At 55.8% G+C, this 15689-nt stretch overlaps 1 protein-coding gene across 1 annotated transcript in view; it reads right to left on the reverse strand.

Moving 5' to 3' along the window:
- Positions 1 to 14546, reverse strand: part of LOC144609286 (transcription initiation factor TFIID subunit 6-like) — an 18619-nt gene extending 4073 nt beyond the window's left edge. The window contains exons 1-9 of the mRNA XM_078427716.1: positions 14474 to 14546; positions 11918 to 12089; positions 10678 to 10764; positions 8441 to 8594; positions 6119 to 6175; positions 3345 to 3464; positions 1584 to 1726; positions 799 to 876; positions 5 to 19 (exon numbers count right to left, since the gene is read on the reverse strand). Of these exons, the coding sequence (XP_078283842.1) occupies positions 5 to 19; positions 799 to 876; positions 1584 to 1726; positions 3345 to 3464; positions 6119 to 6175; positions 8441 to 8594; positions 10678 to 10764; positions 11918 to 12070 (807 nt within the window). The 5' untranslated portion in view covers positions 12071 to 12089; positions 14474 to 14546. The remainder of the gene's footprint in view (positions 1 to 4; positions 20 to 798; positions 877 to 1583; positions 1727 to 3344; positions 3465 to 6118; positions 6176 to 8440; positions 8595 to 10677; positions 10765 to 11917; positions 12090 to 14473) is intronic.
- Positions 14547 to 15689: the final 1143 nt, after the last annotated feature.

The following is a 15689-nucleotide window of genomic DNA, read 5'->3' on the forward strand; positions in this document are numbered from 1 at the left end:
GCACCACATTAACACGCACCTGGGGAATACACACAGACAGGCACACTCAGTGACAGCCCAACCCAGCCCATGGTGGTGAGCCCCTCACACACACAAATAACACCCCACACCCCCCACCGCCCCCGACTCACTTCCCCCCCCCTCCCCGCACCACACCACCTCCCCTCCCACCCTCCCACTACCCCTCCCACCCCCTCTCCCCGCACCACACCACCTCCCCTCCCACCCACTACACCCCCGACCCCTCCCTCCCCTCCCCTCCCACACCCCTCCCCTCTCATGCCCTTCCTCCCTCCCACGCCCCCCCCCCCGCGATGGATGGATGGATGGATGGATGGGTGGGTGCGTGGTTGGGGGTGGGTGAGGGGGGGGTGGGTGGACGGGTGGATGTGGGTGGGTTGGAAGGGTGGATGGATGGGTGGGCGGGGGTGGGTTGGATGGTGGGGGGGGTGTGGGTGGGTGAGGGGGGTGGGTGGACGGGTGGATGTGGGTGGGTTGGATGGGTGGGGGGGGTGTGGGAGGGTGAGGTGGGTGGGTTGGATGGGTGGGTTAGGGGGGGGTAGGTTGGATGGGTGGGTGAGGGGGGGTGGGCTGGATGGGTGGGGGGGGTGTGGGAGGGTGAGGGGGGTGCGTTGGATGGATGAGGGGGGGTGGGTGGGTTGAATGGGTGGGTTAGGGGGGGTGGGTTGGATGGGTGGGTATGCGAGGTGGGGTGGGTGTGTGGGTTAGGGGGGGTGGGTAGGATGGGTGGGTGTGGCGGGGTGGGTGGGCGAGGTGGGTGGGTGTGTGGGTGCTTACCCCCTCTGAGATGAAGGTGCTGAACCTGGGCAGCATCTGGTAGAGGCCGGGGTCGGTGGCGATGCTCTGCAGGGCCTCCTGTGTGTGTGGGGGGGGGGGGGGGGGGGGAAGAGAAGGGAGACGGTCAGAGGGTCCGAGAGTCACCGTTCTGCTTCCAGTTTCCAGTCTGAGTTGAGTTTTGGTTATAACTCATTTGTAATTTACAGATGCTGCTCGGTTTACGATATTTCGACTTGACAACGGTGGCGCAGCGGGTAGAGCTGCTGCCTCACAGCGCCGGAGACCCGGGTTCCATCCCGACCGCGGGCGCTGTCTGTACGGAGTTTGCACGTTCTCCCCGTGACCTGCGTGGGTTTTCTCCGAGATCTTCGGTTTCCTCCCACACTCCAAAGACGTGCGGGTTTGTCGGTTAATTGGCTTGGTGCGAGTGTAAATTGTCCCTAGTGTGTGTAGGATGGTGTTAGTGTTAAGGGAGGGGGGAGGTGCGGTCGGTGCTGTGCGGGGGAGGTGCGGTCGGTGCGGTGGGGGGGGAGGTGCGGTCAGTGCGGGGGGGTGCGGTGGGGGGGGAGGTGCGGTCAGTGCGGGGGGGTGCGGCCGGTGCGGTGGGGGGGGAGGTGCGGTCAGTGCGGGGGGGTGCGGTCGGTGCGGTGGGGGGGGAGGTGCGGTCAGTGAGGGGGGGGGGAGGTGCGGTCGGTGCGGGGGGGGAGGTGCGGTCGGTGCGGGGGGGGGGTGCGGTCGGTGCTGTGCGGGGGAGGTGCGGTCGGTGCGGTGGGGGACGGACTCACGGCTCGCTTGGCTTCGCAGGAGCCCACGCAGGCCTCGGTTATCTCCTTGTAGTACAGCTGCTGCTCCACAGAGAGCTCGTGTGTGGTGCGTGGCTTCAGCTTCAGCACGCCGCCCTCCAGCAGAGACTTCTTCTTGTCCTTGCCTGGAGACGCAAGTGGAGGGAGCGGAGGGCGAGGGGAAGAGGGGAGGAAGGGAGGGAGGGAGGGCAGAGGGGAGGGGTGAGGGATGAGGGGAGGAGAGAGGGGAGGGGAGAGGGGAGAGGGAAGGGCAAAGAGGAAACCAGCTTAGTTCAGTTTAGTCAAGATAGTCAAGAGAGTTTTAGTTAGTTTAGCTTAGTTTAGAGATACAGCGCGGAAACAGGCCTTTCGGCCCACCGGGTCCGCGCCGCCCAGCGATCCCCGCACACTAACACTGTCCTACACCCATTAGGGACAATTTTTTACATTTGCCCAGCCAATTAACCTGCAAACACGCACGTCTTTGGAGCGCGGGAGGAAACCGAAGATCTCGGAGAAAACCCACGCAGGTCATGGGGAGAACGTACAAACTCCATACAAAATAGGTGCAGGAGGAGGCCATTCGGCCCTGCGAGTCAGCACCACCATTCATTGTGATCATGGCTGATCATCCACAATCAGTAACCCGTGCCTGCCTTCTCCCCACATCCCTTGATCCGCTAGCCCCTAGAGCTCTATCCAACTCTCTCTTAAACCCATCCAGTGAATTGGCCTCCACTGCCCTCTGTGGCAGAGAATTCCACAAATTCACAACTCTCTGGGTGGAAAAGTTCTCACCTCAGTTTTAAATGGCCTCCCCTTTATTCTTAGACTGTGTGTGTGTGGCCCCTGGTTCTGGACTCCCCCAACATTGGGAACATTTTTCCTGCATCTAGCTTGTCCAGTCCTTTATACGTCCCTATAAGATCCCCCTCTCATCCTTCTAAACTCCAGTGAATACAAGCCCAGTCTTTCCAATCAAACAAACAAACGAGAGTTTTAACATATAGATAAGACCCCCTCTCATTGGGCGGCACGGTGGCGCAGCGGTAGAGTTGTCGCCTTACAGCGAATGCAGCGCCGGAGACCCGGGTTCGATCCTGACCCCGGGCGCCGTCTGTACGGAGTTTGTACGTTCTCCCCGTGACCTGCGTGGGTTTTCTCCGAGATCTTCGGTTTCCTCCCACACTCCAAAGACTTACAGGTTTGTAGGTTAATTGGCTGAGCAAATGTAAAATTTGTCCCTAGTGGGTGTGTAGGATGGCGTTAATGTGCCGGGATCGCTGGGCGGCGCGGACCCGGTGGGCCGAAGGGCCTGTTTCTGCGCTGTATCTCTAAATCTAAATCCTTCTAAACTCCAGTGAATACAAGCCTAGCCGCTCCAGTCTTTCCTCGTATGACAGTCCCGCCATCCCGGGGCTTAACCTGGTGAACCTACGCTGCACTGCCTCAATAGCAAGGACGTCCTTCCTCAAATTAGAAGGGCCCGTTTCTGCGCTGTGTCTCTGAACTAAACAAGGAGTTTAGAAGGATGAGAGGGGGTCTTATCGAAACATATTAGATTATTAAGGGGTTGGACACGTTAGAGGCAGGAAACATGTTCCCAATGTTGGGGGAGTCCGGAACCAGGGGCCACACAGTTGAAAGGATGGAGCGAGTAGGCTTGTATACACTGGAATTTAGAAGGATGAGAGGGGATCTTATCGAAACGTATAAGATTATTAAGAGGTTGGACACGTTAGAGGCAGGACATTGACATCTGACCTTTGCCATCGGCCAAGGCGTTGCCTGGACCTTTGCCCTTAGCTTGACCTTCGTCCTCCTGCCCCGGCTTGACGATCTTCAGAGGCTCCGTCGATTCAACCTTCTGCTGCTCTTTAGGAGCTGGGGAGAGAGAGAGGGATGGAGAGAAAGGGGGAGAGAGAGAGAGGAGAGAAAGTCGGTGGGAAGAGGAGGGAGGGAGGAAGGAGAGAGGAAAGGGAGAGAGAGAGGAAGGGGGGGAGAGAGAGAGGAGGGAAAGTCGGTGGGAAGGGGAGGGAGGGAGGAAGGAGAGAGCGAGGAAGGGGAGAGACAGAGAGAGAGGGAGGAAGGGGGGGGGAGAGAGAGAGAGAAAGGGGGAGAGACAGAGAGGGCGGGATGGGGTGAGAGGAGGAGAGAGAGAGGGATGGAGAGAAAGGAAGAGAGAGAGAGGGGAGGGAAAGTTGGCGGGAAGGGGAGGGAGGGAGGACAGAGAGAGAGAGTCAAGTCAAGTTTATTAGTCACATACCTATACAAGATGTGCAGTGAAATGAAAGTGCGGATTGTGCTAAACTACAAAACAGAATTATCTTTTTTAACACAAAAAATAAATGAATACAGTAAATTAAATGAGTCCCTGGTGATATGAGAGTTAACAGTCCTGATGGCCTGAGGGAAGAAACTCCGTCTTATCCTCTCTGTTTTCACAGCGTGACAGCGGAGGCGTTTGCCTGACCGTAGCAGCCAGAACAGTCCGTTGCTGGGGTGGTAGGGGTCCCCCATAATGTTGCTGGCTCTGGATCTGCACCTCCTGATGTATAGGTCCTGCAGGGGGGCGAGTGTAGTTCCCATGGTGCGTTCAGCAGAATGCACTACTCTCCGCAGAGCCTTCCTGTCCTGGGCAGAGCTGTTCCCAAACCAGATTGTGATGTTCCCGGACAAGATGCTTTCTACAGCCCCAGAGTAGAAGCACTGAAGGATCCTCAGAGAGACTCTGAATTTCCTCAACTGTCTGAGGTGGTAAAGGCGCCTCCTTGCCTTACTCACCAATATGGCAATGTGTGTTGTCCACGTCAGATCCTCTGTGAATTTAGAAGGATGAGAGAAGATCTTATCGAAACGTATAAGATTATTAAGGGGTCGGACACATTAGAGGCAGGAAACATGTTCCCAATCTTGGGGGAGTCCAGAACCAGGGGCCACACACAGTTTAAGAATAAGGGGTCGGCCATTTAGAACGGAGATGAGGGAAAACTTTTTCAGTCAGAGAGTTGTGAATCTGTGGAATTCTCTGCCTCAGAAGGCAGTGGAGGCCAATTCTCTGAATGCATTCAAGAGAGAGCTGGATAAGAGCTCTTAACGATAGCGGAGTCAGGGGGTATGGGGAGAAGGCAGGAACGGGGTACTGATTGAGAATGATCAGCCATGATCACATTGAATGGCGGTGCTGGCTCGAAGGGCCGAATGGCCTCCTCCTGCACCTGTTGTCTATTGATGTGGACTCCCAGGTATTTAAAGCTGCTCACCCTATCCACAGTAGACCCATTTAACTCCAGTGGCGTGTACGTCCTTGGATGTTGAGCCCTTCTAAAGTCCACAATCAGCTCCTTAGTTTTTGTGACATTCAAGAAGAGGCTGCTGTCCTGACACCAGAGTGCCAGATCAGCCACCTCAGAGGGATGAGATGGGCAGAGGGGAGGGCGGGAGAGAGTTAAACAAGTGCCACAGTGCAGAGCTTATGTGCTGGTAAGCTGCAGCATGCCCAGTGAGAGGAGGCAGCGTGTGGGTGTGAACTGTGTGAGACCGGTCACTGAGGGGGCCATGCGGGGACAAAGGAGGGGGGGTTACAAAATGGACGCCGGGCATGGCACGGATTGGCGTTACAGCCCGCTCCGACACCCGGGCGGTCACGGTGGCGCGGCGGGTAGAGCTGCCGCCTCACAGCGCCAGAGACACGGGTTCCATCCCGACTGCGGGCGCTGTCTGTGCGGAGTTTGCACGTTCTCCCCGTGACCTGCGTGGGTTTCCTCCCACACTCCAAAGACGTGCGGGTTTGTAGGTTAGTTGGCTTGGTAAATGTAAACATTGTCCCTTGTGGGTGTAGGATTGTGTTAGTGTGCGGGGATCGCTGGTCGGCACAGACCCAGCGGGCCGAAGGGCCTGTTTCATAGAAACATAGAAAATAGATGCAGGAGTAAGCCATTCGGCCCTTCGAGCCTGCACCGCCATTCAATATGATCATGGCTGATCATCCAGCTCAGTAACCCGTACCTGCCTTCTCTCCATACCCCCTGATCCCTTTAGCCACAAGGGCCACATCTAACTCCCTCTTAAATATAGCCAATGAACTGGCCTCAACTACCTTCTGTGGCAAAGAATTCCACAGATTCACCACTCTCTGTGTGAAACAAAACGTTCTCATCTCGGTCCTAAAAGACTTCCCCCTTATCCTTAAACTGTAACCCCTTGTTCTGGACTTCCCCAACATCGGGAACAATCTTCCCGCATCTAGCCTGTCCAACCCCTTAAGAATTTTGTAAGTTTCTATAAGATCCCCCCTCAATCTTCTAAATTCCAGCGAGCACAAGCCGAGTCTATCCAGTCTTTCTTCATATGAAAGTCCTGCCATCCCAGGGATCAATCTGGTGAACCTTCTCTGTACTCCCTCTATGGCAAGAATGTCTTTCCTCAGATTAGGAGACCAAAACTGTACGCAATTCCGCGCTGCATCTCTGAACTAAACTACACCAGTGATTCCCGAGCGGGCGGACGGGCGGCGGTCGGGAGGGTCAGAGTCTTACCGGGGGGCGGGTTCTCCGGGATGGCGGGCTGCACTCCCTCGATGCTCAGCCAGTGCGCTATAGAGTAGAGAGCAAAGAGGTCATCACCCACTCCTCTCCCCATCCCCACCCACCCACCCACCTACACACACCAAACCACACACCCCACCACCACCCACACACACCCACCTAACACACACACCAACACCCACCCATCCACACACCAAAACCCACCCACCCCCCCACCCACACCCACTCACCCACCCACACACACCCACTCACCCACACCCACCCCCACCCACCCACCACCACCCACCCACACCCACACACCAACCTAACACTCACCCACCCGCCCACACCCACCCACCCACAAACCCACCCACCCCCACACACGTTATGTGGGGAAAAAACTGCAGGTGCTGGTACAAATCGCAGATAGACTCAAAGTGCTGGAGTAACTCAGCGGGTCAGGCAGCATCTCTGGAGAACATGGATGGGTGACGTTTCACAGAGTGCTGGAGTAACTCAGCGGGTCAGGCAGCATCTGTGATGAACGTGGATAGGTAACGTTTCACAGAGTGCTGGAGTAACTCAGCGGGTCAGGCAGCATCTGTGGAGAACGTGGATGGGTGACGTTTCACAGAGTGCTGGAGTAACTCAGCGGGTCGGGCAGCATCTGTGGTGAACATGGATAGGTGACGTTTCAGAGTGCTGGAGTAACTCAGCGGGTCAGGCAGCATCTGTGGAGAACGTGGATAGGTGACGTTTCACAGAGTGCTGGAGTAACTCAGCAGGTAACTCAATTACTCAGTGGGTGACGTTTCGGGTCAGAAGGGAGAACCCGCTGAGTTACTCCAGCACAGTGTGTGTCTCTTTGTTTTAAACCTGGCATCAAGTTGGTCACGGGCACCGATGGGAAAGGGGTGCACTGCCCTAGCTAACATGGCTAGACAGAAAACGCTGGCCTAACTCAGCGGCACAGGCAGCATAATGTAAGAAGATAACTGCAGATGCTGGTACAAATCGAAGGTTTTTATTCACAAAATGCTGGAGTAACTCAGCAGGTCAGGCAGCATCTCAGGAGAGAAGGAATGGGTGACGTTTCGGGTCGAGACCCTTCTTCAGACTGATGTCGGGGGGGTGGGACAAAGGAAGGATATAGGTGGAGACAGGAAGATAGAGGGAGATCTGGGAAGGAGGAGGGGAAGAGAGGGACAGAGGAGCTATCTAAAGTTGGAGAAGTCGATGTTCATACCATTGAGCTGCAAGCTGCCCAGGCGAAATATGAGGTGCTGTTCCTCCAATTTCCGGTGGGCCTCACTATGGCACTGGAGGAGGCCCGTGACAGAAAGGTCAGACTGGGAATGGGAGGGGGAGTTGAAGTGCTCGGCCACCGGGAGATCAGTTTAGTCAATGGTGTTGAGCGAAGCGATCGCCGAGCCTGCGCTTGGTCTCGCCGATGTAAAGAAGTTGACATCTAGAGCAGCGGATGCAATAGATGAGGTTGGTACAGGCAGCATCTCTGGAGAGGAGGAATGGGTGACGTTTCACTTCTCGTTTACGCCTAACTAACAGCTAACAGCGGCCTGCTTCCTTTATCATCGTTACTTTTTTTGCACGTCTTTTATTCATTGTTCTTTATCTCTCCACATCATCGTCTGTATCTCTCATTTCCCTTATCCCTGACCAGTCTGAAGAAGGGTCTCGACCCGAAACGTCACCCGTTCCTTCTCTCCAGAGATGCTGCCCCGTCCCGCTGAGTTACTCCAGCATTTCTGCGTCGGTCTTCGATTTAAACCAGCGCCTGCAGTTCCTTCCTACACATTTTCCTTGACCTTAGTCGCCTTTGATCTCTCGTTTCAACACCTTACCCTTCCATATCTCTCGGTTTCCCCCCCCAAGAGTCTGAAGGAGGGTCTCGACCTGAAACGTCACCCGTTCCTTCTCTCCAGAGATGCTGCCCGTCCCGCTGAGTTACTCCAGCATTTCTGCGCCTGTCTTCGATTTAGACCAGCGCCTGCTGTTCCTTCCTACACAGGCTGCCGGTCCCGCTGAGTTACTCCAGCATTTCTGCGCCTGTCTTTGATTTAAACCAGCGCCTGCAGTTCCTTCCTACACACGCTGCCCGTCCCGCTGAGATACTCCAGCATTTCTGCGTCTGTCTTCGATTTAGACCAGCGCCTGCTGTTCCTTCCTACACACGCTGCCCGTCCCGCTGAGATACTCCAGCATTTCTGCGTCTGTCTTCGATTTAAACCAGCGCCTGCAGTTCCTGGCTACTAGCTAACTAACGTGGCACCGCGAGAGGAGCGAGGGTGGGGAGGGCGAGGGGAAACACACTACCTTTGAGGCAGACGTCGAGGGGCACGCGAGGGAGGGGCGTGTTGATGATGTCGCTCAGGTCCACTTCCTTCTCATCGTAGAAGTGGAGCTCGCGGCCGCCGCCGCTGGCGTAGCGGAAGGGGATGAACTCCTGGGCGTGGAACCCGTACAGCGGCTGCAGGGGGGTGGGGAAGAGACAGTGGGTTACGCGCGTCCGACCCTTCCTGCTTCCCCCTTCCTCATCGTACTTTATTGTCGCGTGTAATTTGAGGAAGGACGTCCTTTGCTATTGAGGCAGGTTCACCAGGTTAATCCCCGGGGTGGCGGGACTGTCGTACGAGGAAAGATTGGGCTTCAGTCAGAGGGCGGTGAATCTGTGGGATTCTTTGCCACAGACGGCTGTGGAGGCCACAAGTCAGTGGATGTGTTTAAGGCGGAGATAGATAGATTGTTGATCAGTGCGGGTGTCAGGGGTTTATGGGGAGAAGGCAGGAGAATGGGGTTGGGAGGGAGAGGTAGATCAGCCAATTTGAGGAAGGACGTCCTTGCTATTGAGGCAGTGCAGCGTAGGTTCACCAGGTTAATCCCCGGGATGGCGGGACTGTCATAGAGGAGGCCATTCAGCCCTTCGAGCCAGCACCGCCATTCAATGTGATCATGGCTGATCATTCTCAATCATTTCTACCCTGTTCCTGCCTTCTCCCCATACCCCAAGACTCCGCTATCCTTAAGAGCTCTATCTATCTCTCTCTTGAATGCATTCAGAGAATTGGCCTCCACTACCTTCTGAGGCAGAGAATTCCACAGATTCACAACTCTCTGACTGAAAAAGTTTTTCCTCATCTCCGTTCTAAATGGCCGACCCCTTATTCTTAAACTGTGTGGCCCCTGGTTCTGGACTCCCCCAACATTGGGAACATGTTTCCTGCCTCTAACGTGTCCAACCCCTTAATAATCCTATACGTTTCGATAAGATCTCCTCTCATACGAGGAAAGATTGTATTCACTGGAGTTTAGAAGGATGAGAGGGGATCTTATAGAGACGTATACAATTATAAAAGGACTGGACAAGCCACCCCCCTCACATGCATGGTCTCCCTTAGTTCTCAGCCCCCCCCCCCCCCCCCCCACTGGGTCCCTCTTAGTTCTCAGCGCACCCCTCCCACACCAGGCCCCTTTCTGTTCTCGCCCCCCCTCCCCTGATGCCGGTTCCCCTTAGTTCTTGGCAGCCCCCCCTCTCACGCCAGGTCCCCCTTAGTTTAAATGTAGTTTGTTTTCTTTAGTTTAGAGATACAGCGCGGAAACAGGGCCCTTCGGCCCACCGGGTCCGCACCGACCAGCGACGGGTGCACGGATAGGACGGGTTTGGAGGAACACGGGCCGAACGCGGGCAGGTGGGACTGGTGTAGATGGGGACGTTGTTGGTCGGCGCGGGCCTGTTTCCACGCTGTATCACTCCACGACTCTACCCAGGCCTTATTATCCAGTGGTAATAAAGAACCATTGACTGTTGTGCTGGAAACATAGAGAATAGGTGCAGGAGGCCATTCGGCCCTTCGAGCCAGTACTGCCATTCATAGAAACATAGAAAATAGGTGCAGGAGTAGGCCATTCGGCCCTTCGAGCCTGCACCGCCATTCAATATGATCATGGCTGATCATCCAACTCAGTATCCCGTACCTGCCTTCTCTCCATACCCCCTGATCCCTTTAGCCACAAGGGCCACATCTAACTCCCTCTTAAATATAGCCAATGAACTGGCTTCAACTACCTTCTGTGGCAGAGAATTCCACAGATTCACCACTCTCTGTGTGAAAAAAAAGTTCTCATCTCGGTCCTAAAAGACTTCCCCCTTATCCTTAAACTGTGACCCCTTGTTCTGGACTTCCCCAACATCGGGAACAATCTCCCCGCATCTAGCCTGTCCAACCCCTTAAGAATTTTGTACGTTTCTATAAGATCCCCCCTCAATCTTCTAAATTCCAGCGAGTACAAGCCGAGTCTATCCAGTCTTTCTTCATATGAAAGTCCTGCCATCCCAGGGATCAATCTGGTGAACCTTCTCTGTACTCCCTCTATGGCAAGAATGTCCTTCCTCAGATTAGGAGACCAAAACTGCACGCAATACTCCAATGTGATATTGTGATATACTCCAATATACAATGTGATCATGGCTGATCATTCTCAATCAGTACCCCGTGCCTGCCCTCTCCCCCCGTATCCCTTGATTGCGTTAGCCCCAAGGATGGCGAGCTCACCTCAACATTTTTGAGCTTTAGGGCGCTGTCAATGTCCACCGTGGTCAGCTTCTTCCTCTTCCCATGGTGCATATACTTCAACGCGTCCTGGAGCAAAGGGGAGGCACAACCAGTCACATCCCGTTACTCAACGCTGCCCTCCTGGCTCAACACCTGAACTCCCCCACCCCTCATTCCCACCGTCCTACTTGCCCAACCTGAACTCCCCCCCCATTCCCAACGCCCCACTTGCCCAACATGAACTCCCCCCCATTCCCAACGCCCCACTTGCCCAACATGAACTCCCCCCCCCATTCCCAACGCCCCACTTGCCCAACATGAACTCCCACCGTCCCACTTGCCCAACATGAACTCCCACCGTCCCACTTGCCCAACATGAACTCCCCCCCCCATTCCCACTTCCCACTTGCCCAACATGAACTCCCCCCCCCATTCCCACCGTCCCACTTGCCCAATCTGAACTCCCCCCCTCATTCCCACTGCCCCACTTGCCCAACTTGAACTCCCCCCCCCATTCCCACGTCCCACTTGCCCAACCTGAACTCCCCCCCCCATTCCCACCGTCCCACTTGCCCAACCAGAACTCCACCCCCATTCCCACTGTCCCACTGTCCCACCCTGTGTGTGCATCTGCCTGTGTGTGCGCGTATGTGTGTGTATGCGTACCTGTGTGTGTGTGTGTGTGTGTGTGTGTGCGTGCATACCTGTGTGCGCGTGCGTGCGTACCTGTGTGTGTGCGCGCGTGCGTGCGCGCATACCTGCGTGTGCGTGCACGTGTGTACCTGTGTGTGTGCACGTGCGTGCGTACCTGTGTGTGTGTGCGCACGCGTGCGTACCTGTGTGCGTGTGTGTATGTGTACCTGTGTGGGCGTGCGTACCTGCGTGTGCGTGCGCGTGCGCGTGTACCTGTGTGTGCGTGTGTTTGTGTCTGTGTGTGCGTGCGTGCGTACCTGTGCGCGTGTGTGTGTGCGTGCGTGCGTACCCGTGCGCGTGTGTGTGTGCGTGCGTGCGTACCTGTGCGCGTGTGTGTGTGCGTGCGTGCGTACCTGTGCGCGTGTGTGTGTGCGTGCGTACCTGTGCGCGTGTGTGTGTGCGTGCGTGCGTACCTGTGCGCGTGTGTGTGTGCGTGCGTGCGTACCTGTGCGCGTGTGTGTGTGCGTGCGTGCGTACCTGTGCGCTTGTGTGTGTGTGTGTGCGTGCGTGCGTACCTGTGCGAGTGTGTGTGTGCGTGCGTGCGTACCTGTGCCAACTCCTTGATGCGGTAGCTGACCTCCTCGGTCAGACTCTGGCATGTTTCCTCGGGGAGCTGGGCGATGCCCATGGACTCGGAGATGACCTTCATGGACTCGGTGGGCAGCAGCGTGTTGCTGACCTTCATTCTCTTCTCCACCATGCCGGCGGCTGGTCATAGTCTGCAGGGCAACCAGGAGACAGGACGGTCACTCTGACCCCAACACTCGCCTCAGTTCAGATTAGAGATACAGCGCGGAAACAGGCCCTTCGGCCCGCTGGGTCCGTGCCGCCCAGCGATCCCCGCACACTAACGCCATCCTACACCCACTAGGGGCAATTTTACATTAACACCAAGCCAATTAACCTACAAACCCGCACGTCTTTGGAGTGTGGGAGGAAACCGAAGATCTCGGAGAAAACCCACGCGGGTCACGGGGAGAACGTACAAAGACAGCAGTCGGGATGGGACCCGGGTCTCCGGTGCTGTGGGGCAGCAACTCTACCACTGCGCCACCGCGCTGCCACAACCCGATGCTGGTCACCATGTCTTAGTTTAGTTCAGAGATACAGCGTAGAAACAGCCCCCTTCGGCCCAGCGGGTCCACACCGACCAGCAGTCACTGTGCACCAACTAGCACTATCCTGCACACGACGAAACTGTGGTAAAAGACAGAGAGAGAGAGAGAGAGACAGAGAGAGAGAGAAAGAGAGAGATAGAGAGAGAGAGACGGAGAGAGAGAGAATGACAGAGAGAGAAAGAAAGACAGAGATAAAAAAAGAAAGACAGAAAGAGAGAGGAAAGAGAAAGAGATAAAGACAGAGAGAGAGATAAAGAGAGAGAAAGAAAGACAGAGAGAGAGAAAGAGAGAGAGGAAAGAGAAAGAGTGAGAGAGAGAAAGAAAGAGAGAGAGAAAGAAAGAGAGAGAGAAAGAAAGAGAGAGAGAGAGAAAGACAGAGAGAGGGGATAATTTACCACAGTCTCGTAGGGGTCTGAGGTGGGTGGCCGCTGTCCGTTATACAAATGACCTGGAGGTAAATGCATGGGAAAAATAACTGCAGACGCTGGTTTAAAATCGAAGGTAGACACAAAATGCTGGAGTAACTCAGCGGGTCGGGCAGCATCTCAGGAGAGAAGGAATGGGTGACGTTTTGGGTCGAGACCCTTCTTCAGACTGATGTCAGGGGAGGGGGCGGTCCTGCCCCCGAAACGTCACCCATTCCTTCTCTCCTGAGATGCTGCCCGACCCGCTGAGTTACTCCAGCATTTATTGTCCACCTCCGACGTACACGTGGGTGGGTCGGTGAGTAAGCTCGCGGACAAAGCCAAGCTCGGCGGGCACGCAGGCTGTCAAAGGTTCACCGCGGGAGAGAGAGATCAGCTGCAGAAATGTGCGGAGAAATGGCAGATGGAGTTTGATCCGAGCAAGTGTGAGGTGATGCACGTTGGGAGGTGGAATGCAAGGGGGAAAGAATATCATTTATGGCAAGATCCTTAACAGCATTAAAGCTCCCATTCCCCTTCCCTCCCTCCCTCCCTTCTCTCCTCCTCATCCATTCCCTCATCTCCCTCCATCCCCTCTCCCCATTTCTCCCTCGCTCTCCCCCTCTTCCGTCCCCTCATCTATCGCCCTCTCCCTCCCACCCCTCTTCCCATCTCCCTCCCACTCCCCCCATGCCCGCTCTCCCTCCTTTCCCCTCTTCCACCTTCTCTCACCCCCTCCCCTCTCTCCCTCCCACACCACCTCCCTCCCTCTCTCCTATAGCTCCTCTCTTCCGTTACACCCATCTCCCTCCCTTGCCCCCTCCCGCCCTTCCCTTCCTTCATGCCCGCGCTCTCTCCTCCAAGTCCCATATTCCCTTTCTCCCCTCCCTTCCTCCGCCCTCATTTCTCTCTCGCATCCCTCATTCCCTCCTCTCTTCCTTATTATACCACTCTCCCTTATCCTCTCTCCGCACCTCTCTTCTCTCTCCCTCCTTCCTCTCTCGCCCTCTCACTCTCCTCTCTCTCCCCTCTCTTTCTCTCCCTCTCCCCCTCCTTCTCTCTCTCTCTCTCTCTCCCCTCCTCTCTCTTTCTCCCCCCTATATCTCTCCCTCTCTCTTTCTCTCCCCCTCTCTCTCCCTCCTTCTCTCTCTCCCCCCTATATCTCTCCCTCTCTCTTTCTCTCCCCCTCTCTCTCCCTCCCTCTCTCTCCCTCCTTCTCTCTCTCCCCCTCCTTCTCTCTCTCCCCCTCCTTCTCTCTCTCTCCCCCCTCCCTCTTTCTCCCCCCTATATCTCTCCCTCTCTCTTTCTCTCCCCCTCTCTCCCCCTCCTTCTCTCTTTCTCTCCCTCCCCCTCTCACTCTCCCCCTCTCACTCCCTTTCCCTCCCTCCCCTCTCTCTCTTTCTCTCCCCCTCTCCCTTTTTCTTTCTCGCTCCCCCCTCTCCCTCCTTCCTCTCCTCCCTCCTTCCTCTCTCTCCCCCTCTTCTCCCTCTCTCCCTCCTTCCTCTCTCTCCCTCTCTCCCTCTCCCCCTCTTCTCCCTCTCTCTCTCTCCCCCTCTCTCTCTTTCTCCTTCTGTCTCTCACCGACGCTTCGTCTTTTCTCCAGAATCCGCCATCTTGTCTCTCAGGTCATCGCAGCTAAAAGAGCCGCAACCTCCTCCCCGCTCCTCCTCCTCCCCAAAAACGACCCCCTCCCGACCCTTCTCTCCGGGGCTTAAAAATCCTCTCTCCGGCAACTGACCCTGAGGCCCCCCCGCGAACCTCCCCGAACCCACTCAGGGGAGGGCAACTGTTGCTGCGGTTTGGGCTGCACAATCCTGCCAGGACCCCGCGTCTCCGCTCCTTGGCCAACAGGGCTGACGTCACGGCGGCTGGACGTCACGTTACGTTACGCTCCTTGGCCAACGGGGATGACGTCACGGCGGCTGGCGGCGGGGTTTTGCTTACTAAAATGGCGGCCGTCACGCTCCTTGGCGCGCTGCACTTCAGCACAGGCGATGTCGACGCAGTGGTCCATCTTGCGCTGCGAGAGGCAGAGCGGACGGCGGGGTTTTGCTTACTAAAATGGCGGTCGTTACGCTCCTGTGCGTACTACACTTCAGTCTGAAGAAGGGTCTCGACCCGAAACGTCACCCATTCCTTCTCTCCCGAGATGCTGCCCGACCCGCTGATGTTACTCCAGCGTTTTGTGAAATAAATCGAATTGCTCCTCTTGCATCTGTGGTCGATATCGCCCGCACTGAAGTGTAGGAAAATAACTGCAGATGCTGGTACAAATCGAAGGTATTTATTTCACAAAATGCTGGAGTAACTCAGCGGGTCAGGCAGCATCTCAGGAGAGAAGGAATGGGCGACGTTTCTGGTCGAGACCCTTCTTCAGACTGAAGTGTACCGCGCACAGGAGCGTAACGTCCGCCATTTTAGTAAGCAAACCACGCCGTCCGCTCTGCCGCTCGCAGTGTAATCAGTGTTGTGGGGAACAGTGTGTGTGATCATACCATTAAAATGCAGAATATATCTCATCTATCAACTCACAGATTTGTGTTATTTTTCTTTTTAAAAGTTTCTGCCTACTAAAATGGCCGCCGTGACGTACTACGGTTGTTTTGGGTCTATCTTGCTCCTCTAGTATAAGAAGATAACTGCAGATGCTGGTACAAATCGAGTATCTTTGGCCTCTACCTTGTAGTGGGTGACGCGGAGCGGCGGACGTGAAGGTGGGGGGGGACGGCCGGTGGTGACGCGACACGTCGGCCGTGGAGGGCGGGCGGTGACGCGCCACGTCGGGTGTGTGGAGGGC

This window comes from Rhinoraja longicauda, chromosome 34 (genome assembly GCF_053455715.1).
Source record: "Rhinoraja longicauda isolate Sanriku21f chromosome 34, sRhiLon1.1, whole genome shotgun sequence".
Lineage (NCBI taxonomy): Eukaryota > Metazoa > Chordata > Chondrichthyes > Rajiformes > Arhynchobatidae > Rhinoraja > Rhinoraja longicauda.